This window comes from Mustela erminea, chromosome 10 (assembly GCF_009829155.1).
Source record: "Mustela erminea isolate mMusErm1 chromosome 10, mMusErm1.Pri, whole genome shotgun sequence".
In the NCBI taxonomy this organism is placed as follows: Eukaryota; Metazoa; Chordata; class Mammalia; order Carnivora; family Mustelidae; genus Mustela; species Mustela erminea.
Window position 1 is genome coordinate 74,358,307 of NC_045623.1, and position 23,277 is coordinate 74,381,583.

At 39.8% G+C, this 23,277-nt stretch overlaps 1 protein-coding gene across 2 annotated transcripts in view; it reads left to right on the forward strand.

Annotated features, from left to right (window-relative positions):
* The window catches only part of TESK2 (testis associated actin remodelling kinase 2), a 128,281-nt gene that overhangs the window by 41,757 nt on the left and 63,247 nt on the right, over window positions 1-23,277 (forward strand). The window contains exons 1-2 of one of the 2 annotated variants that reach the window (XM_032361154.1): window positions 4,544-4,563; window positions 14,925-15,046. In XM_032361154.1, coding sequence (XP_032217045.1) covers window positions 14,952-15,046 — 95 coding nt within the window. In that variant the 5' untranslated portion in view covers window positions 4,544-4,563; window positions 14,925-14,951. Of the gene's footprint in view, window positions 1-4,543; window positions 4,564-14,924; window positions 15,047-23,277 lie in introns of those variants that run through there. The other variant, XM_032361153.1, reaches the window with a different exon arrangement.

The window sequence follows — 23,277 nt, forward strand, 5'->3', positions numbered from 1 at the left end:
AGTGATGAGTTCTGGGAGGGAGCTAAACTACCCCAACTCTAAAACACCAATGAGCAAGATGTGTGTTTATGTGCATGTCTGGCTGTCCATATTTGTCCCCTCTTATCAGACCAGTCATTTCAGAATTAAATTGCTCTACAGATTCAAAAAATTAAGGGAAATTTCAATATCAAGAATAAGATTGCTGCACCTGGGTGGCTCAGTGGGTTAAGCCTCTGCCTTCAGCTCAAGTCATGATCTCAGGGTCCTGGGATCGAGCCCCACATCAGGTGCTCTGCTCAGCAGGGAGCCTGCTTCCCTCTCTCTCTCTCTTTGCCTGCCTCTCTGCCTGCTTGGGATCTCTCTCCTTCTGTCAAATAAGTAAATAAAATCTTAAAAAAAAAGAAGATTGGGGTGGGACACCTGGGTGGCTCAGTCAGTTAAGTGTCTGCTTTCGGCTCAGGTCATAATCCTGGGGTCCTGGGATAGAGTCCTGCATCAAGCTGCCTGCTCAGTGGGGAGTCTGTGTCTCCCGTGCCCCTCCCCCTGCTCATGCTTGCTCGCTCTCTCTCAAAAATAAATAAATAAATACATCTTTTTTTTTTTTCCAAAGATTTTATTTATTTATTTGATAGAGAGAGATCACAAGTAAGCAGAGAGGCAGGCAGAGAGAGAGAGAGGAGGAAGCAGGCTCCCTGCTGAGCAGAGAGCCCGATGTGGGACTCGATCCCAGGACCCTGAGATCATGACCTGAGCCGAAGGCAGCGGCTCAACCCACTGAGCCACCCAGGCACCCCATAAATACATCTTTTTAAAAAGGAATAAAATTGGGATGCCTGGGTGGCTCAGTTAGTTAAGTGTCCAACTCTTGATTTCAGCTCAGGTCTTGATCTCAGGGTCACCAGTGTATGCCCCATGTTGGGCTACTAAAAAAAAAAAAAATGAGATCGAGGAAGATCAAATATAGAGAAAACACTTCTTTGTACAGTATTACTCTGGCATGAAAGCAGTGTTATATAGGAATTGAGCACATTTTTAACCATCAAGATATTTTCAGTGTCAGAAATAATCAAGGAAAAGAGTATGGATAGAGACACTAAAGTAGCAAGGCTTGAACCTTAACTACCTTTGTGGAGGACATGAAGAAGGAAAAGAGACAAGTAGCAGTCACAGATAGGTTCCTAAAGATCAGGGAATGTGACAGATCTACCAAACATAAATTCCAAGGGGCGGGCACCGTATTACAGAGATATATAAAAGAGAGTATAAAGAGGAAAACAAACTTCCTCCCCACCACCCTTTTTGAAGGAGTTTAGCCTGGAAAAGTATGGGAGAAAGAGGATGATAGCAGTTCAGTGCTGCTTTGGGCTTTGCACCTTGATAATGGTCTTTGTTGCATATCCTTGTTGTCTGTCAAAACTACTTCTTGCTCAATTTCCCATTGTTTTCCTTGTTGCATTTATCTGGTTCTGCAACCTCTTTGAGGTACAGGGGATTTCAGAGAGGGAGCTTTTCTGGGGAGGTTCAGTGTTTGGTGTGTGTGGGGAAATGATGGCGTTTTAAAGGAGACACTGTATTTCTGTAATATGTATACTGAAGGTTCACACACAGCAGTGTATGACTGTAACCTTTGGCCATGTTCAGTACATTTAATATTTCCTCTAGAGCTGGTGTGGAAAGTTGCTCTAATTAGTAATGAATTTTGTAGATGACTCAGTGGCCTGGTGACATCAAGTAATAATTTATCAGGTAGCAAATTTTACTGTGTTCATTTGTTCATTACTTAGAAATGCCTGCTAAGGCCCTTCACCTTAATTGATAATTCAGTTGGGAAAACAAAAACTAGAAGCACACAAGTTGCATGTACAACTTCTATTCACTCCTCTCATAGAAGTTTTTCTGTAAACATATATATGAAAACATGTGAAAGATACTACAAAAAGTTGATTCTAGGGTGTATCATTTTGCAGCAAGGAGAGTGAGAGGGTTGGTCACTTTCCTTTTGTGATCACATATCACTCTGCTGATATTTCTCTTTTAGCATGTGATAAACATTGTAGTCATTTGTTATCTTAGTCATTCATTTATTTACTCAGCACATATTTAGTGCTCATTAGGTATATGACATTGAGCTAGGTGCTAGGGACAGAGGAATAAAATCCTGCCTTAAAAGAGCTCTTTGCTTAGGGTAGAAGACAGGAAATATATTTAAAACACAGTATTTGCTAAAATGAGCTTTAGCAAGAGCCTGAAATTGCTTAAGACATATTTGCTAATTGTGTGAAAGTATGCATAGGGTACCAAGGGTGATAATACTGGGCACCAGTATAAACGTTTGAAGGGTGAGAGTCTTCCTAGAGGAGGTCACCTTTGACTTTTCCTGAAGAAGAAAATACAGCTTGTCTGGTGTACAAGTAAGGAAAAGGACATTTCAAGCAGTAGGAAAAGCATGTGTAGAGGCACAGAGGGATATTCTAGGAATGGTGAGAAATTTGCTTTGGTTCAAACCTGCTGGATGCATGTAAAGGAATGACAAGACTCTGATGAGTCTAGAGGGATAGGCAGGGGCCAGAAAATAATTTTTTTTTTAATCCAGAATCACTGAAAATATGTTTCTTTTCTTTCTTTCTTTTTAAAAAAAATATTTATTTTTGTTTTTATTGTTTTTTAATAATAATATATGTTATATGTTTTATTATTTTTTTAATTCCCAAATCAGCTTTTGGTTTGTTGAAACTCTCAGTTGTTTCTTTGTTTTCTATTTCATTAATTTTTGCCTTTATCTTTATTATTATACTTTATTTTTTCCTGGCATTTTTTGGTTGAACTCATTTATTTTGAATCTTTTGCAAGTCAATTAGGATTGTCTTTGGCAGTATATTACAGAAACCTGAACACATTGGCTTATTCAAATAAGGGATTAATTTTTCTCAAGCAATTTTGAGAAATGTTTGTGTTGGGCACCTGCTTAAGAAAGTCATCAACAAATCTGGCTTCTTCTAGCTTCCCCTGTCTTTAGTGTAGGACTTCTGGCCTTTGGTTACAAAGTAACTGCTCCTGATACAAGCACTGCATCTTTACTCCAGGCTGAGAAAAGAATAGAGGACAATTTCATCAGGAAAACAGTAGCATTTCCAGAATCCCTACCTAGCAAGCAGTTCCTACTCATATCTCTTTACTTAGTAGTATGTTACCTGGCTACACTAGCTGCAAGGAAGGCTGCCAGATTGGATGTTTTAATTAACTAAGCACATTGCCACCTATTTGGGGTCCTGTTAGTCAAGAAAAGGGGGAAAAGAAACGTTGAGTAAACAGTATTGTCTGCTGTGCTTGTTTTTAATTATCTTTTTATTGTTCACTTCTAATTTTATTTCATAGTGGTTTGGAAATGTGGTTTTGGAACCACATCCTTTTTTTAAGTTTTTATTTTCATTTTTTAAAAGATTTTATTTATTCATTTGAGACAGAGAGATACAGAGAGAGAGAGAGACATGTGCATGGGGTGGGGTAGCAGCAGAGGCAGAGGAAGAAGCAGACTCCCCGCTGAGCAGGGGGGGAGCCTAAAGTGGGCTTGATCCCAGGACCCTGGGATCATGACCTGAGCTGAAGGTAGATCCTTAACCATCTGAGCCATGAGCCACCCAGGTGCCCCTTTTTAAAGTTTATTTAAAAATATTCATTTATTGGGGCACCTGGGTGGCTCAGTGGGTTAAGCCGCTGCCTTCGGCTCAGGTCATGATCTCAGGGACCTGGGATCGAGTCCCGCATCGGGCTCTCTGCGCAGCAGGGAGCCTGCTTCCCTCTCTCTCTCTCTGCCTGCCTCTCCAACTACTTGTGATTTCTCTCTGTCAAATAAATAAATAAAATCTTTAAAAAAAAAAATATTCATTTATTTACTTACTTATTTATTCAGAGAGCATGGGGGGTGCCTGGGTGGCTCAGTCAGTTAGGCAGCTGCTTTCGGCTCAGATCATGATCCAGGGTCCTGGGATCCAGCCCTGCATTGGGCTCCTTGCTCAGTGGGAAGCCTGCTTCTCCCTGCCTGCCGTTCCCCCTGCTTGTGCTTGCTCTCTGTCTCTCTCCCTTGCTCTCTGTGTGTCAAATAAATAAACAAAATCTTAAAAAAAAAAAAACAAAAAAGAGAGAGAGAGAGAGAGCATGAGTGGGAGAGGGAGAAAGAAACCCAAGCCAATTCTGCACCATGCACAAGAGCCTGATGTGGGGCTCAATTCCATGACCCTGAGATCAGACCTGAGCCCAAACCAAGAGCTATATACTCAACCACCTGAGCCACTTAGGTAGGTATTTAAAAAAAAAAAAAAAAAAAGATACCATATCCATATTCATTTCTTTTCTTCTAGAACTTTCAATTTCTTTTTCTTTCTTTCTTTCTTTTTTTTTTTTTTAAGATTTTATTTATTTATTTGACAGAGATCACGAGTAGGCAGAGAGGCAGACAAAGAGAGGGGGAAGTAGGCTCCCTGCTGAGCAAAGAGCCCCAGGACCCTGGGATCATGACCTGATGACAGAGGCTTTAACCCACTGAGCCACCCAGATTCCCCTAGAACGTTTAATTTCTGAGAAGTATGTTAAAATATCCCACGAAGACTGTGGCTTTGTCAAATTTGCCTTGTATTTTGTCAATTTTTGTTTTAGACATTATAGTTCTGTGTTGTTAGGTACATACAAGTTCATGATTATTATTTCTTGGCAGAATAATTGTTAGGTAGTGTGCATGCAATGCTTTTTTCCTTAGATTAGTTCTCAAGCCTTTCCGGCCCAATGTTAACATTATCTGGGTTCAAATTCTGGCTCTGTCATTTACTAGATGTATGATTTTGAAAAAGTCCTTTAATCTCTCTGTGCCCAATTTCCATATCTGTAAAATGGGGGACATTAATAATACCTACTTCCCAGAATTATTTTGTGGATTAAATGTGTGTGTGTGTGTGTATGTATGTGTATAGCAGAACCTACTATGTAACAACTACTATAAATAATAGTTATATTAGTGCTATTATAATAATTTTTATTATAAAAATATTTTAATGAAGTTCCCTGAAGTGAAATTGATAGGTGATTAAGTTACTGTCATTCATAATTATAAAGCATCAACATGATACCCTAACTCTATGATAAAGAGTAAAAGAAAACTAAGGTAGTAGAAATATAGATTTCAATAAGCAAAATTATTATAGAAAACTTGAGCTCGTCAGATGCTTTTACCCTCTTATAAATGAATAGTTTTAAGAGGTGGCAATCAGAAGCCACTCCATGCAAGAAGAAAAATTAAAGAGGAGAGATGGTGGTGGATATCAGAAGAAAAGTATAATAACAGACCAAAAAACCCCAAAACAAAACAGACTAGACTTATTTGTATGTAATAAAGGGAAGAGGGAAGTGACCCCAAGTGAAATAGAGATAGCTTGCCAAGACAAACTACAGATTGATGAAGGAGAGAAAAGGAGTGTGATATATCTTTGCTAACTTTATCAGTGTTTATCAGTGTTTCTTTGTAAAATGTTTAATCTTGAATGTTTCTTTGGGGGAAGAAGTTGGTAGAGTCGGTACATTAATGACTTTATTTGTGGGCAAGGCTAAAATATGCTTTTTATTTATAGTTCATATATATATACATATATATATATATATTCTTTTTTTTTTTTTTAAGAGAGAGAGAGAGGAAGAGAGACAGAAGTGGGGTGGGGCAGAGGCAAAGGGGTAGAGAGAATCTTAAGCAGGCTCCATGCCTAGAGCAGAACCCTATGTGAGGTTTGATTTCACAATCCTGAGATGATGACCTGAGCCAAAATTAAGAGACAGATATTTAACTGACTGAACCACTCAGGCATCCCTGGTTGATATTTTAAAATAAAGTCTAGGGGTGCCTGGGTGGCTCAGTAGTTAAGTGTTTGCCTTTGGCTCAGGTCATGATTACCCCCCAACCCCTGCATCCGGCTTCCTGCTCTGTCGGAAACCTGCTTCTCCCTCTCCTACTCCCCCTGCTTGTGTTCCCTCTGTCAAATAAATGTGTCTCTCTCTCTGGAAAATAAATAAAATCTTTAAAATAAAATAAGATAAAGACTAAACAAAATCACTGTAAATATAAAAACTGCAAATGGCTTCTGATACAGATATGTTGTATTGGGATTCAAATACCAGGAGCAGCATTGCCATTGGTGGTCTGATTTTTTTTTTTTTTTAGATTTTTATTTAGTTATCTGACAGAGATCACAAGTAGGCAGAGAGAGAGAGAGAGAGAGAGAGAGAGAGAGAGGAGGCAGCCTCCCTGCTGAGCAAAGAGCCCAGGATCCTAAGATCATGACCGAAGGCAGAGGCTCAAACCCACTGAGCCACCCAGGCGCCCCTGATTTTCTGAAAAATCTTTTTGTTTTGTTGACCATGACTTTTTTTTTTTTTTTTTTTTAATAGGGGGTAGGATCAGAGGGAGAGGGAGAGAGAGAATCTAAGCAGGCTGCACATGCAGTGAGATCATGACCTGAGATGAAATCAAGAGTCAGACACTTAGCTGATTGAGCCACCCAGGTGCCCCTCCCCTTTTTTAATGTTCACCAATTCTTTTTTTTTTTTTTAAGAGTTTTATTTATTTATTTGACAGAGAGAGAGCACAAGTAGGCAGAAAGGCAGGCAGGGAGAAGCAGGCTCTCTGCTGAGCAGGGAGCCTGATGCGGGACTCGATTCTGGGACCCTGGGATCATCACCTTAGCTGAAGGCAGCTGCTTAACCGACTGAGCCACCATATGGCCAATGTTAACCAATTCTTAATTATGTTCTGAAAATAACAAAAATGTGATTTTTCCTCAATTTATAAGGTAGTTGTATTTCTAGAAAATTCAGTTTATATTAAAATGGTGCAAGTTGGCTTTGTTTTTATGTAAAATAGAGTTATAATCCAGGCTCAGGCAATAATAAATATGTTCTTCACTTATGTGAATGTCTTGCAAGACATTTGAATTTCATACAGCACATAGAACAATGCTTCCTTGTGTAGTACTGTCCTCTACTTTGCAGAATGTCTAACATTTCTGGCCAGCAAAACTCCCTGTTCCTAGTCATTGTTATAACAAAAAAACTTAACCTAAAACCTTCAGAAACACTCCAGAGTGACTTGGTATAGCCTCTATTGGAAATTATTGCTTTAAACCCTATTTGTCAGGGTGCCTAGGTGACTCAGTTGGTTAAGTGTCTGACTCTTGATTTTGACTTGGGTCATGATCTCAGGGTTGCAGAATCAAGCCCAAAGTTGGGCTCTGTGCTCAGTGGGGGGTTGACTGGAGAGTCTCTCTCTTTCTTGCCCCTCCCGTGCCCCCCACTCTGTCTCTCTCTCTCAAATAAATGAATAAATCTTAAAAAAAAATAAGCCCTCTGGGGCGCCTGGGTGGCTCAGTGGGTTAAGCCTCTGCCTTCAGCTCAGGTCCTGATCTCAGGGTCCTGGGATCAAGCCCCGCATCGGGCTCCCAGCTCAGTGGAGAGCCTGCTTCCTCCTCTCTCTGCCTGCCTGTCTGCCTGCTGTGATCTCTGTCTGTCAAATTAAAAAAAAAAAACAAACCTATTTTTCTAATATTTATGTTGCTATTCCACCTTATTGTATACTTAATAAGTATACTCACTGTGAGTTCTTTTTTTTTTTTTTTTTAAAGATTTTATTTATTTATTTGACAGAGAGAAATCACAAGTAGAAGGAGAGGCAGGCAGAGAGAGAGAGGGAAGCAGGCTCCCTGCTGAGCAGAGAGCCCAATGCGGGACTCGATCCCAGGACCCTGAGATCATGACCTGAGCCGAAGGCAGCGGCTTAACCCACTGAGCCACCCAGGCGCCCCTCACTGTGACTTCTTGATTGGAAATCCCAAGCAATTCATTTAATAGTTAACTTTTTTAAAAAAAGATTTTATTTATTTATTTGACAGGGAGATAGAGAGCCCACTAGGCAGAGTGGCAGGGAGAGGGAGATGGATAGGGAGAAGTAGACTTCCCCACTGAACAGGGGGCCTGATGTAGGATTCTATCCCCGGACCCCTGGTATTGTGACCTGAACAGAAGGCAGATGCCTAACCAACTGAGCCACCCAAGCACCCTTGTTCTTTATTTCTTAATGCTAAACTTATGGGAGAAAATAAAATACATTTTTGCATAGTTCTTCCAACTTTTGGAAAACTTTGAAAAATCTACTGAAAGTTGAAAGAATGGTACAATAAACCCCTATAGTCCCTTCACCTGGATTAACAACTTAATATTTTGCTACATTGATTTATCTGTATCTATCTATCTATTTAAAGATTTTATTTATTTATTTGACAGAGAGAGACACAGTGAGAGAGGGGAATGGGAGAGGGAGAAGCAGGCTTACCATCAAGCAGGGAGCCCAGTGTGGAGCTTGATCCCAGGACCCTGGGATCATGACCTGAGCCAAAGGCAGACACTTAATGGCTGAGCCACCCAGGCACCCCTATCTATATCTATATTTTTAAGATTTTATTTTACTTTTTAAGTAATCTCTACACCCAACATGGGGCTTGAACTTAAAACCCTGAGTCAAGAGCCATAAACATTGTGGACTGAGCTAGTTTGGTGCCGCATCAGTATTTTTTTTTAACAACACTTGAAAGCAAATTGCAGATATCATGCTACTTTAAAATATTTTAATATTTATCTTCTAAGAGTACATTCTCCTACAAAGCTATAATATCATTATTTATACCTTAGACAATTGAACTTAATTCAGAAAAATAATTTCATTATAGTCCCTATTAAAATTTTTCCTATTTGCCAACAAACTTTTTTTTGGTTTCTTTGTTTTTTGTTTTTTTAAAGTAAGCTCTACACCCAACATAGGGCTTGAACTTATGACCCTGAGATCAAGTGTTGTATGCTCTACCAATTGAGCCAGCTAGGTGCTCTGACAAAAGATTTTTTTCCTTTTTTTAAAAAGATTTTATTTATTTATTTATGTGACAGAGAGAGAGAGAGAGAGCGCACAAGTAGGCAGAGAGGCAGGCAGAGAGAGAGAGGGACAAGCAGGCTCCTTGCTGAGCAAAGAGCCCGATGTGGGGTTCGATTCCAGGACCCTGAGATCATGACCTGAGCTGAAGGCAGAGGCTTAACCCACTGAGCCACCCAGGCGCCCCTCTAATTGTTTTCTTATGATTAGATATGAATTAAACGTTTTAGCAAGTATATTACATCAGAAGATTGATAGATAATTCCAGGTGTTTCACTTTGGGTAATGCTAAATGTGACTGACCTCTTGGTTAAGGTACCAGCCAGCACAGCTTGCCATTGTAAAGGTAAAATTTCCCCTTTGTAATAAATAACTAATCTTGGGAGCATTATACAGATTTGAGTATCATTAGTTTCACTTAAAATTATATGCATTTTCTGTGTTATGTCAAATTTACCTGTGATGTTAAATTATTAAGAGCATATAGTTATTTTTATTAAAACAATAGCTCTGTATTGAATATTTATTATGTGCCAAGCACTGTTTTAAGTAGTTTATATATATTATCTCATTAATCTAACATGACACTGTTTTATCCTCCATAGCAGTTCTTTGAAATTATTATTGTCTTGACTTTACAACAGAAGACTTCAAAGAGAAGTCATTCTAATTAGTTAAATGTTAAAGACTTGGATTCAGTCTGCTCTTCTCCAGAGCTCAAGCACTTTACTACTCTGCTATGTTCTTTAGAAAGCAGATTTGGAGCTCCTGTAGTAACATCGGATGAGTTTAAAAGTCAAGGAGAAATACTAATTTTCTCTTATCTTTGTTCTCCCTTTCTTTCTTTTTCTTTTTTTCTTCCCTCCTTCCCTTCATGTATTTATAATTGTGGTAAAATACATATAAGATTTGCCATCTTAACAATATTCAAGTGTGCAGTTCAGTTCACATTGTTGTGCTACCAGTCTCCAGAACTTGGCAAAGCTGAAACTCTATACCCAGTAAACAACTCCAGATCTCTCCCCTCCCCAAGCCTCTGGCAGCCACCATTCTACTTTATGTTTATATAAATTTAACTACCTCAACTAAGTGGAAGTTTACATGTCTCTCTCTCTCTCTTTTTTTTAAGATTTTATTTATTTGACAGAAGAGAGAGAGATCACAAGTAGGCAGAGAGGCAGGCAGAGAAAGAGAGAGGGGGAAGCAGGTTCCCTACCGAGCAGAGAGCCTGATGTGGGGCTCGATCCCAGGACCCTGAGATCACAACCTGAGCCAAAGGCAGAGGCCTAACCTACTGAGCCACGCAGGCACCCCCCCCTCTTTTTTTTTTTTTTTTTCAAAGATTTTATTTATTTTTTTGACAGAGAGAGAGAGAGAGATCACAAGTAGGCAGGCAGAGAGAGGGGGAAGCAGACTCCCTGCTGAGCAGAGAGCCCAACGTGGGGCTTGATCCCAGGACCTCATGATTACAACCTGAGCTGAAGGCAGAGGCTTAACCCACTGAGCCACCCAGGCGCCCCAGTATTTCTCTTTTTGTAACTGGCTTATTTCACTTACCATAGTGTCTTCAAGATTCATCCATATTACAGCATGTGTCAGAATTTCCTTTCTTTTTATGGCTGAATAATAAATTCCATTGTATGTGTATACCACATTTTGTTTATCCATTCATCCGTCAGTGGACACTTGAGTTGCTTATACCCTTTGGCTGTTGTGAATAATGCTGTTATAAACATGGGTGTACAAATATTTTTTTGAGACCCTGCTTTTAGTTCCTTTGGGTATGTATCCAGAAGTAAAATTTCTAGATCATGTGGCAATTCTATTTTTAATTATTTGAGGTCTTAATTTTTTGTTTTTAAAGATTTTATTTATCCAACAGACAGACAGAGATCACAAGTAGGCAGAGAGGCACATAGAGAGAGAGGAAGGGAAGCAGGCTCCCTGCTGAGCAGAGAGCCTGATGCGGGGCTCAAACCCAGGACCCTGGGATCATGACCTGAGCGGTCATGAAGGCGGAGGCTTTAACGCACTGAGCCACCCAGACGCCCCTCTTAATTTTTTTAAAAAATATTTTATTGGTTAGGAGAGAGAGCGAGAGCACAAGCAGGGTGAGCAGCAGACAGAAGGAGAAGCAGGCTCCCTGGTGAGCATGGAGCCTGATGGGGAATTTGAACCCAGGACACCAGGATCCTGACCCGAGTTGAAGACAGATGCTTACATGACTGAGACACCCAGGTGTCCTGAGGACTTCATCTTTATTTTTGTTTTTGTTTTTTTGGTGTTCATCTTTATATTAATGTTTTTATTTTAAATTTTTGGTTAAGGTATAGTTGACATATTAGTTTTAGGTGTACAACATAGTGATTTGACAATTCTATACATTATGAAATGTTTACCACAATTAAGTATAGTTCCTATCTGTTACCATATGAAGTTATTACAATATTATTGGCTATATTCCCTATGCTATGGTTTAAAAAAAAAAGATTTTATTTATTTATTTATTTATTTTACAGAGAGATTGAGAGAGAGAACAAACGGGGGAGCAGCAGAGGGAGCAAGGGAGAAGCAGAGGGGGAAGCAGACTTCCCACTGAGCAGGGAGCCCGATGTGGGGCTCCATCCCAGGACCCTGGAATCATGACCTGAGATGAAGGCAGACACTTAACTGAGTCACTGAGGCGTTCCCCCATGCTCTAGTTTTGATGCCTTTGGCTTAATATTTTATAACTAGAAGTTTGTACCTCTTAATCCCTTTATCTATTTCACCAATCCCACCCACTTTTCTCCCTAGCAAGCACCATCTTAACCTTTCTTTTCTTTTTCTTTACGATTTTACTTATTTATTTATTTGGGGGGCCATCCAGGGGGAGGGAAAGGACAAGAAGACTGCACTGAGTGTGGAGCCTGATGTGGGACTCAGTCCCATCAGATGGGACTCATGACCCATCAGATCATGACCTGAGCTGAAATCAAGAGTCAGAGGCCTGACTGAGCCACCTAGGCTCATAAATAAATGATTCACTGGCCCTTAGAAAGTATGTTAGAAGTTTAATTTTACTGATGTTGCCATTGTTTTCACTGTGCCCTTAATGGTATGCCAGGCCCTCCCAGCACTGCAAGATAAAGATGGATACAGTATAGATCCTGATCTTAAGATGCATCATAGCCTAGTGGGGAGATATTTATAGACAGAACCATGTAATGAGTGGTATACTGGTGTTACAGATGTTTTTCTGAAGTAGTATAAAGAAGGAAACCACAAACAGCTCCCAGAGAGAATCAAGGAAGATTCAGAGAGATTCAGAGAGGAGGGAATTTTGAATGTGGTCTTGAAAGATAAGTAGAATTTGAGGGACTAGAAGAAACTATTCTATGCAGGTGAAAGACAGAATACAATGATTATGAACATGTTTATCATGTCCATTTGTTTAAGAAAGTAGGGTTTTTTCCTGATTGGTTTGAAATATAAGATTGTTCATCCCTGAAATTCACATTTAAAAAAAAGATTTTATAGGCGCCCGCTAGCTCAGTCGGTAGAGCATGAGACTCTTAAAAAAAAGATTTTATTTATTTATTTGATAGAGATCACAAGTAGGCAGAGAGGCAGGCAGAGGGGGAAGCAGGCTCTCTGCTAAGCAGAGAGCCTGATTCAGGGCTTGATCCCAGGACCCTGAGATCATGACCTGAGCGGAAGGCAGAGGCTTAATCCACTGAGCCACCCAGGTGCCCCCAAATTCACATTGTTTTAATATCAAACTATTTTGTTAAAATCTCTAAGTGATAGTTTTCAGATGATGAAAAAAGGAGAAAAGTAACTTTCAGAAGAGAGAGACCTTATTAAAACACAGATATCTTCTGTAAATAGAGTTGGAAAAATACTGTCAGTGTGTTCTTTGTGTATAAATGTCTCTTTTAACTTATCCATGCGGGATCTGAAAAGGAAAGCCACTTCTCTTTCTTCAGTCACGAGGTACATGACAACAGAATCATTGATGCACTAGGAAGAGAGATGGGTTCCAAATCTCACTAAGTGATCTAGAAGAGGGGAGAGACAGCCAATGTTCTGCCTCTGTTTTTCTGACCAGAGTTCCTGTGGCTCTGAGTGTTTTGCTTCCTTCTTTTCCTTCTGTCTGGTCACTTTGAAACATTGTTCCTTTGAATTCTAAGATAAAATGTGGTGTCTGTACTGTATTAATAGATATGGTAATCTTCTAAGGCTATTGTCCTTTGAAGGGATTTCTTGAGATTGAAGAGTTAAGTAGATTGTCATATTTTTCTCTTGAAACTTCTACTTGGTAAATTTTAACATGCTGAAAGAATACTCAAAGTCCATAGGTTGATGACATTTTTGCATAACAAGTCTCTGTTTTACAATATCTGATTTTTTTTTTTTTTTTAGTTTTTAAAAATTAATTTTTTTTTAAGAAAGGGAGAGGAGTTTGGGGGAGGGGCAGGAAAAGGAGAGAAAGAATCTGAGAATCCAAGTGGGGCTCTATCTCATGACTCTGAGATCATAACCTGAACTGAAATCAAGAGTTGGATGCTTAAATGCTGAGCCACCCAGGCACCCCTAAAAATGATTAAAAAAAAAAAAAAAGATTTTATTTGGGTGCCTGGGTGGCTCAGTCACTTGAGCGACTGTCTTTGGCTGAGGTACTGATCCTGGATTGAGTCCTGGGATTGAGTCTGCATCAGGCTCCCTGCTCAGTGAGGGGTCTGCTTCTCCCTCTGACCCTCCCCCATCTCATGCTCTCTCTCTCTCTCTCTCTCTCTCTCAATCTTGATCTCTCTGACAAATAAATAAAATCTTTTTTTTTAGATTTTATTTATTTATTTGTCAGAGAGAGAGAGAGAGAGAGAGCATGAGAACGGGAGTAGCAGGAAGAGCCAGAGGGAGATGCAGACTCCCTGCCGAGCAAGGGAGCCCGATGCGGGGACTCTATCCCAGGACTCTGGGATCATGACCCGAGCAGAAGGCAGATGCCTAACTGATTGAGCCACCCAGGCACCTCTGAAATGATTTTTTTAAAGCCAGAAAGCAATGAGGTCCTTGTTACTTAGTAATTTTTCTACTGCTTTATTCATAATTTCTTGGTAGGAAAAACACATTTCAGTAAATAGTTGATCTTCTTTTGTGTCAAACAAAATATTTTCTCTGGTAGTCTCATTTTACTACTACTGAGGCATTTAGAGGGTGAAAAGTTAATTTTCTTGCAAGTAGTAAAGTATTACAGTTTTTGAAACCTGTGGAGTATGCATTGAAATTATAAAACAATATTTTTACATGTAAAATAGACTTCTATAGAGGGTAAATGTTTTAGAAGTAGACTTTCTTCCATGTGGCTAATAGTTTGAATGGTGTGGCCCATTTTTATGTCTCACTTGAGTATGTTTAAATGATTATAAGGTAATTTGGCTTGGCTTACAATAATATTAGCTCTAAAAATTTCACTGACTTCTATATTTAATATTTAATGCTTCTTTTCATATATATGTATATACATATACATATATGTATTTATATGGGGGAAATTTTGAGGATGTGGCTTTATTGTTCTATAAAGATAATTTTATAATCCCTTAAGTATTATACAAGGCTTGTGCGTGTATCTTTTCTGTGCACACTTAAAATTCCACAAAGAGGACTGTTAGTGTCCTAAGACTAAGCGATACTGACCATACAGCACCAGCCTAATAAATTTCCCCCATTTTTTTCCTAAGGTATTAGAAGAAAAGATGTCATTTCTTGAGGTGTAATTAACAAAGTTTTTCTGGCTGGCTTAATGTGAAACAGGTCTTGGATAGAATAAATCCATCTTCATTAATGGAAGTGAGACCCTAATGTGATCAGTTTATAGAAAAACATCCCTAATAATGTCTATTTTATCTAAAACATCTTGGCATGTTTACATGTGGAGACTTTGACCTCATATTTAACTGCTCTCCTTGAACCTCTTTTCTTGTTCTATTTTATTTTCTAGGTGCGTCACCGAGCTTCTGGCCAAGTGATGGCTCTTAAGATGAATACACTGAGCAGCAACCGGGCAAACATGCTGAAAGAAGTTCAGCTCATGAATAGACTTTCCCATCCCAACATCCTTAGGTAATGGCTTTTCCTTCCTTCTGGGGATCAGTGAGAAAGCTTAAACATTATTGGATGCCTGTTAGAATAGCATTAACAGCTAAAAAGAGGGATGCACCAATCTTGCTGGGATTTAGTGTGTTACAGGTCTTTTTCTGCATGTTAAGAATTAATTTTCTGGTAATTAGCTGCATTTAATAAAGCAGCTTCCTTCTGTCTCTCAAATTGTTTTACTCTTAGTAGCAGCTCATTAGAAGTTCAACCTGAGGGTTTTGGGGGGTGGGGAGGAGTTGGGTGAGCCTGGTAGTGGGTATTAAGGAGGGCACGTATTGCATGGAGCACTGGGTGTGGTGCATAAACAATGAATTTTGGAATACACACACACACACACACACACACACACACACACATGCAATTAAATTAAAAAAAGAAGTTTTTTACTGCTCTATTAGTGATTTATCAAAGAGAAAAGATTTTAGTCTTTACATGGTTATTTAAAGTTTTTTTTTTTTTTTAAGATTTTATTTATTTATTTGACAGATAGAGGTCACAAGTAGGCAGAGAGGCAGGTAGAGAGAGAGAGAGGAGGAAGCAGGCTCTCTGCTGAGCAGAGAGCCCGATGCGGGGCTCGATCCCAGGACCCTGGGATCATGACCTGAACCGAAGGCAGAGGCTTTAACCCACACAGCCACCCAGGCGCCCCGGTTATTTAATTTTTTAAATCATTTTATGAAGAATAGTAACTAAATCAGTGAAATGAAAATAAAGGTATCCCTACAGGCTATCTATCCTTAACTTTTAGCACTTACTTGAGAAGACATAGTTTACCTATTTATTTATTTAAGGTTTTATTCATTTTTCTGAAAGAAAGCACACATGTATGCATATGTGAGAGAGAGAGTGAGCGCTCGAGCATGTGCATGAGGCAAGGAAGGGGCAGAGGGAAGGGGACAAGTAGACTCCATGCTGAGCAGGGAGCCAGACACAGGGCTTGATCCCGCGACCCTGAGATCATGACCTGAGCCGAAGTCAGACACTTAACCTACTGAGTCACCCAGGTGTCCCTAGTTTACCTTTTAGAGTCTAATTTGTTTTATATATAATATGGTTATATAATCATCATTTTCTAGTAATCAGTATCTAAACTTTTCTCACTTGAATTATCTTGGTTGGTTTTTTTTTTTTTTTTTTTTTAGTGAGAAGAATGTATTTCCAAATGAAACTAAATACAACAGTTTGAGTCAATATATATTTAAGTAGGGTTTATGTGTAAAACACTTTAAAAAGTTAAAAGTGCTGGGGTGCCTGGGTGGCTCAATTGTCTGCCTTCCGCTCAGGTCATGATCCTAAGGTCCTGGGATCAAGCTCCCTGCCCAGTGAGAAGCCTGTTCTTCCTCTCCCACTCTCCCTGCCTGTGTTCCCTCTCTCGCTGTCTCTCTGTTTAAAAAAAAAAAAAAAAAAGTCTTTTAAAAATAAATAAATGAGTAAATAAATAAAAATATAAAAGTGCTGTTAAATATTGTAAGTAAGGGGTGTCTGGGTGGCTCAGTGGGTTAAAGCCTCTGCCTTCGGCTCAGGTCATGATCTCAGGGTCCTGGGATCGAGCTCCGCATTGGGCTTCCTGCTTAGCAGGGAGCCTGTTTCTCCTCCCCAGCTCTCTGCCTGCCTCTCTGCCTGTTTTGATCTCTGTCTATCGGATAAATAAATAAAATCTTTAAAAAAAAATGTAAGTAAGACTTACATATTTGGTCAGTGATAGTACATTATAGAATTAGATTATACTGCTTACTTTAAACTTTCTACCTTAATAGAGAATTGTTGCCTTGCTAGTATACTACAAAAATGTTCAGCCAGTATTTTTTTTTTTAAAGATTATTTATTTATTGGGCGCCTGGGTGGCTCAGTGGGTTAAGCCACTGCCTTCGGCTCGGGTCACGATCTCAGGGTCTTGGGATCGAGTCCCGTATCGGGCTCTCTGCTCGGCAGGGAGCCTGCTTCCTCCTCTCTCTCTCTCTCTCTGCCTGCCTCTCCATCTACTTGTGATTTCTCTCTGTCAAATAAATAAATAAAATCTTTTAAAAAGAATTATTTATTTATTTATTTGACAGATAGAGATCACAAGTAGACATATAGGCAGGCAGAGAGAGAGAGAGGAGGAAGCAGGCTCCCTGCTGAGCAGAGAGCCCGATGCGGGACTCGATCCCAGGACCCTGAGATCATGACCTGAGCCGAAGGCAGCGGCCTAACCCACTGAGCCACCCAGGCGCCCCTTGAGCCAGTATTTTTTTTTTTTAAAGATTTATTTATTTATTTGACAGACAGAAATCACAAGGAGGCAGAGAGGCAGGCAGAGAGAGAGGAGGAAGCAGGCTCCCCGCTGAGCAGAGAGCCCGACGCGGGGCTCGATCCCAGGACCCTGGGATCATGACCCGAGCCGAAGGCAGAGGCTTTAACCTACTGAGCCACCTAGGCGCCCCTCAGCCAGTATTTTTATTATGACTTTCTTCCCAGTGCATAAATCAGATTAGCACATTTTTTGAGCATTTAATATAAATCTGGTGATTTGTCAGATATTAGAAAGGTATAAAGACATATATAAAATGGAATGTCTGCTAGTAGGAAGGAGTTTTCATTCTAACGGGGGATCTTGGACTTACTTACATGAAAAGAGAACTAATAAAATCAGCTAGGACCTCTCCACTTGGGTAGAATAAACTCTACGAGCTATAGAAGTTCAAAGGAGTGAGAGATTACATTAGCTTGGCAGAGTCAGGGAAGCTTTTTTGGAGGAGGTCGACTAGAACTAGAACTTGAATTTTATTTTATTTTTTTAAGATTTTGTTTATTTATTTATTTATTTATTTGAGAGAGAGAGAGTAGAAGCAGGGGGAGGGGCTAAGGGAGAGAGAGAAGCAGACTCTGCATTGATCAGGGAGCCCCATGTGGGGCTTTATCCCAGGATCCTGAGATCATGACCTGAGCTGAAAGCAATATTTAACCAACTGAGCCACCCAGGTGCCCTGTAACTTGAATTTTAGTAGGATTTTAGGAGAGAGGAAAGGAATTCTGAAGAAGCAAAATAGTAATTAAGCACAGAGGTAAAAGTGCAAAGCTTTTTGAGGAATCAGTGAATAAAAACCCATTTGCCTAATAATAACAATAATGAGAAAACCACCATTTATTGAAGGCTCGTATGCTGGATCTTTACCTATTTAAAGATTTAATCTTGGGGTACCTGTGTGGCTCAGTTCATGATCCCAGGGTTCTGGGATCAAGCTGTCGCATAGGGCTTCCTGCTCAGCAGAGAGTCTGCTTGTCCCTCTCCCTCTGCCCCTCCCCCTGCTCTTGCTCTCTCTCTCAAATGAATAAATAAAATACAATAAAAAAAGATTTAATCTTGAGATGCCTGGGTGGCTCAGTCAGTTAAATGGCTGCCTTCAGCTCGGGTCATGATCCCAGGGTTGGGATGGAGTCCTGCATCGGCCTCCTTGCTTGGTGGAGAGCCTGCTCCCCCATCTCCCTCTGCCTGCCACTCTGCCTACTTGTGCTCTCTCTCTCTGTCAAATAAATAAATAAAATCTTAAAAAAAAAAAAAAAGATTTAATCCTCACATCTAATCACCATTGAAGGAACTGAGGCTAAGAGATTATATGTTGGCCAAGATCTGTGACTTTGAGGCCTGGGCTCTTTCTACCATGTTTCTCCTAGAAGAACTGAGGTCGACAGCATAATATTGGTAAATAAAGGTGGAAACCTAATGCAGTTATGCAGGAATGGCTTTCATAAAGCCAAAAGAGTATATTTTATGCTCTGTGTAAATGGATTCTGAGCAGGGACTAGGGTGGTAGAGGGTAACTGAGGGCAAATCCAGAAGGGTTTAATGTTGGGTAGGCTTGTGGCTAAGAGATCAGTTAGGGGGCCTCTGTGATGTTTGAGGGTGAGATGGTTGAGTCTTGATTTGATATTCTGCTTAGGAATTTTTAAGCTGATTGTATTTTCATCTTGCTTAAAAATAATATTTTTAATATTTTTGTTATTTTTATAGCAATGATACATCTTCACTATGGAACATTTAGAAAAAATAGAGTTAGCAAAACAAGAAAATTAAAATTACCTTTTATCTCTGTGCAAAGGGATCAAACTGTCATAAACATTTAGTATATTTCTTGACAGTCTTTTTTATTTCACTATTTTTCATATTCTCTTTACTGTGAACTTGACTAGTGAATACATGAGAAGAATGACTTCAAATAAATTTTACTCTATCACGGCAAAAATTTTAAATACAGCCGTTGTATAATAGAATTAAAATGGTACAGTATCATGGTTAAAAGTGAAGGTTCTAGGGGCACCTTTGTGGCTCAGTTGGTTAAGTGTCTGACTTCAGCTTAGGTCATGATTTCAGGGTCCTGGTGGGACTGAGCCCTGGAGTCCAGAGTCTGGCTCTGCAGTTCTGCACTCAGCAGGGAATCTACTTTTCCCTTTCCCTCTGCTTAGCCTCATGCATGCGTACTCTTTCTCTCTCTCTCTCTCTCTCTCTCTCAAATAAATAAATAAATAAAATCTTAAAAAAATAAAACAAAAAAAAACAACCCAAGGCTCTAGATTCTAGATCAAGCTGCCTGGATTCAAATCCTGGATCTTGGGAAAGTTACTTAATCTGGCTGAGTTTTCATTTTCCCATCTATAAAATGAGAGTAATGGGGGCGCCTGGGTGGCTCAGTGGGTTAAAGCCTCTGCCTTCGGCTCCGGTCATGATCCCAGGGTCATGGGATCGAGCCCCACGTCGGGCTCTCTGCTCAGCGGGGAGCCTGCTTCCTCCTCTCTCTCTCTCTGCCTGCCTCTCTGCCTACTTGTGATCTCTACCTGTCGAATAAATAAATAAAATCTTTAAAAAAAAATGAGAGTAATGACAGTAAATACATCATAGAGTTCTTATTTAAGGTTAATTAAATTAGTACATATAATACACATATAGTATCCGGCTTTTGTTAACTGTGCAGTAAATGTTAGCTACTATTATTAGTTTCTTTTTCTCTGGCTAGTTTTTTGGTTTTTTTTAAGATCTTTATTTGAGAGAGAGTGAGTGAAAGAGAGAGAGAGAGAGAATGAGATGGGGGAGGGCCAGAGAAAGAAGCAGACTCTCCACTGAGTGGGGAGCAAGATTGAGTGAGACTCGATCCAGGGACCCCGGGGATTATGACCCAAGCCAAAGGCAAACGCTTAACCAACTGAGCCAACCCAGGCACCCTGTTTTGTTTTTTTAATGGCCCATGGAAACCTATCTGTTGTCATTCATTCATTTACCAAACATTTGTTGAGTGCTGCTGTTTCAATACATTCAAAGATTTTCTGCTTGAGTAATGCTGTTGAATAGAACTTTCTGCAGTAATGGGAATGCTCTTTATTGGTGCTGTCCAGTAGCCACACGTGGCTAATGAGCATTGAAATGGGGCTAGTGGGAACAAGGAACTGAATTTTTTAATTTGATTAAATGGCCACGTGAAGCTACTGGCTACTGTGCTGGAAAATACTGGGCTAGAGTCCATCTAGATCTTTGCGCTTGTTTTGCTTAATATGTATGTCCAGCCTAGAAACATGGTGTGATGAGACCAGTGATACCATTCCTATTCTGATGTCCTTTTGATCTACTTTCTTAGTCTGTCTTTTTTGTTTTCACTGCTCAGGAATGACACACCCCTCCCTTTTAACTTTGAACAGTATTTTTCTTTGCTTTCAGCTAAGTTTTCTGATATGTAAAAGATAGTGTTAACTCTGTCTTGATCTCGGCAATAAGCCAGCATATGAGATACTGCATAAAAGCCAGTGGATCTGTTGTAATCCACAGAAAGTACATACTGCATGAAAATTACTATAATTATTGTTAACTATGGTGGATTTGCACTGCGATGATGACTCTGTTCTGCATAAGCCATCTGTCTCAAATATTCTGTGGTTAAAAGCCTGGAAGTAGATTACCTTTTTTTTTTTTTTTAAAGATTTTATTTATTTATTTGACAGAGATCACAAGTAGGCAAGAGAGGCAGGCAGAGACAGAGAGATGGGGAATCAGGCTCTTGGCCAAGCAGAGAGCCCGAAGCAGGGCTCAATCCCAGGACCCTGGGACCATGACCTGAGTCATGAGGTTTGGCAGAGGCCTAACCACTGAGCCATCCAGGCGCCCCAGATTACTTTTTTAAAAGAAGCTTCTAAATTCTACCTCTGAAACTAATAGTATAGTATATGTTAATTAAATTGAATTTAAATAAAATTAATTTTAAAAGCTTCTAATTGTTCATATTTTTCATGTCTTTGTGTCTTTACTTTTATTGTTTATTTTGAACACAACAAAAGGAAATTATCCTACCAGTGGCCTAGAAGGAGCAGTCTTCTTGGCTTTCATTATTCTGGGGCGTGCTAACTATTTATTTATTATACTTCCTTAGGAGTGAAAACATTTATTATACTTCCTTAGGAGACCTTAAATATGAAACTAATCATGTCTATGTTCCATTCTAAATGCTTTTCTAGTTGTCTTAGAAATTTACTATTAATACTTTGTTTTTATAATTTAAATTTTTTGTTACTATTTGTTAGGCTTTTAGTCTGCTTTCTTTTTTTTTTTTTTTAACTTTATTTATTTATTTGACAGACAGAGATCACAGGTAGGCAGAGAGGCAGGCAGAGGACAGAGAGAGGGGGAAGTAGGCTCCCTGCCAAGGAGAGCCTGACGTGGGGCTTGATCCCAGGACTCTGGGATTATGACCTGAGCCGAAAGCAGAGGCTTTAAACCCACTGAGCCACCCAGGCGCCCCTTAGTCTACTTTCAAGCTGTGACACTTACAAGCTCTCCTTTATAGGTACAGAAGCTGAGGCAGAAATATGGACCAAGGTTTTCCCTCAAATTGAGATTCTTAGATTTTATTTTATTTTATTTTTATTTTTTATTTATTATTATTATTTTTCAAAGATTTTGTTTACTTATTTCACAGAGAGAGAGAGAGACAGTGAGAGACAGAATACAAGCAGGGGAGTAGGAGAGGGAGAAACAGGTTTCCCGTGGAGCAGGGAGCCCGATGTGGGGCTCGATCCCAAGGTCCTGGGACCATGACCTGAGCGGAAAGCAGATGCCCAACAACTGAGCCACCCAGGCGCCTCTTATTTTATTTTATTTTTAAAGATTTTATTTATTTATTTGACAGAGAGACAGATCACAAGTAGACAGAGGCAGGCAGAGAGAGAGGGGGAAGCAGGCTCCGTGCTGAGCAGAGAGCCGGTTACGGGACTTGATCCCAGGACCCTAGGATCATGACCTGAGCCAAAGGCAGAGGCTTTCACCCACTGAGCCACCCTGGCGCCCCCCCGAGATTTGTAGATTTTAAATGGGGAAAAACCCTTCTCTCAGAACCCTAGGTTTTTTACAGACGTGTTTCCTTAGAGGCTGACCCCTGTGGGGAGGGATATTGCTGAGCAGAGTAGGTTTCTGGTTCCCCACTTGGCTTCACCCAGCCAGAGAAGCTCTACTTTTTCTGTTTTGGTTTTTTCTTTCTTTCTTTCTTTCTTTCGTTCGTTCTTTCTTTCTTTCTTTTTTCTCTGTTTTATGTTAAACTTCTGTATAAGAATTTTGAAGAAAAGGTCTCCTGCTTGAAAACAAGGAACAGGTCAAAAATCATTACACTGGTGATTTGGAAAGTTTTCATGGGAAAGATGGCTATCTGCGTGACCTGCCAGATGGTGGGCATCTAATCCTCTGGGCAAGCTTTGGTCCTCTGCTGGCACAGCTATTTTGTGCCCAGCAGGAGTTAGTGAGCCAAACTTCTGCAGTTGTATTTCTCGTTTTCTTGACCCCCAACCTCACTTCCTCTTTTTCCTTTTATCTTTCTCCCTCCTAAGATTTCTAGTTGGAAGGAAAAGAATGGGCCTGGTAAGTCATAGAGGCAGTAGGTGTGTATATTTTGTTTGTGTATATATGTGTATGTGTGTATATAAATATATATATATTTTTTAAATTTCTTTTTTAAAGTTTCTATTTATTTATATAACAGAGAAATCACTAGTAGGTAGAGAGGCAGGCAGAGAGAGAGAGGGGGAAGTAGGCTCCCCACTGAGCAGAGAGCCCAATGTGGGACATGATCCCGGAACCCTGAGATCATGACCTGAGCCAAAGGCAGAGGCTTAACCCACTGAGCCACTCAGGCACCCCTTAATTTTTTATTTAAAATTTTTAAGGTTTTTAATTTATTCATTAGAGA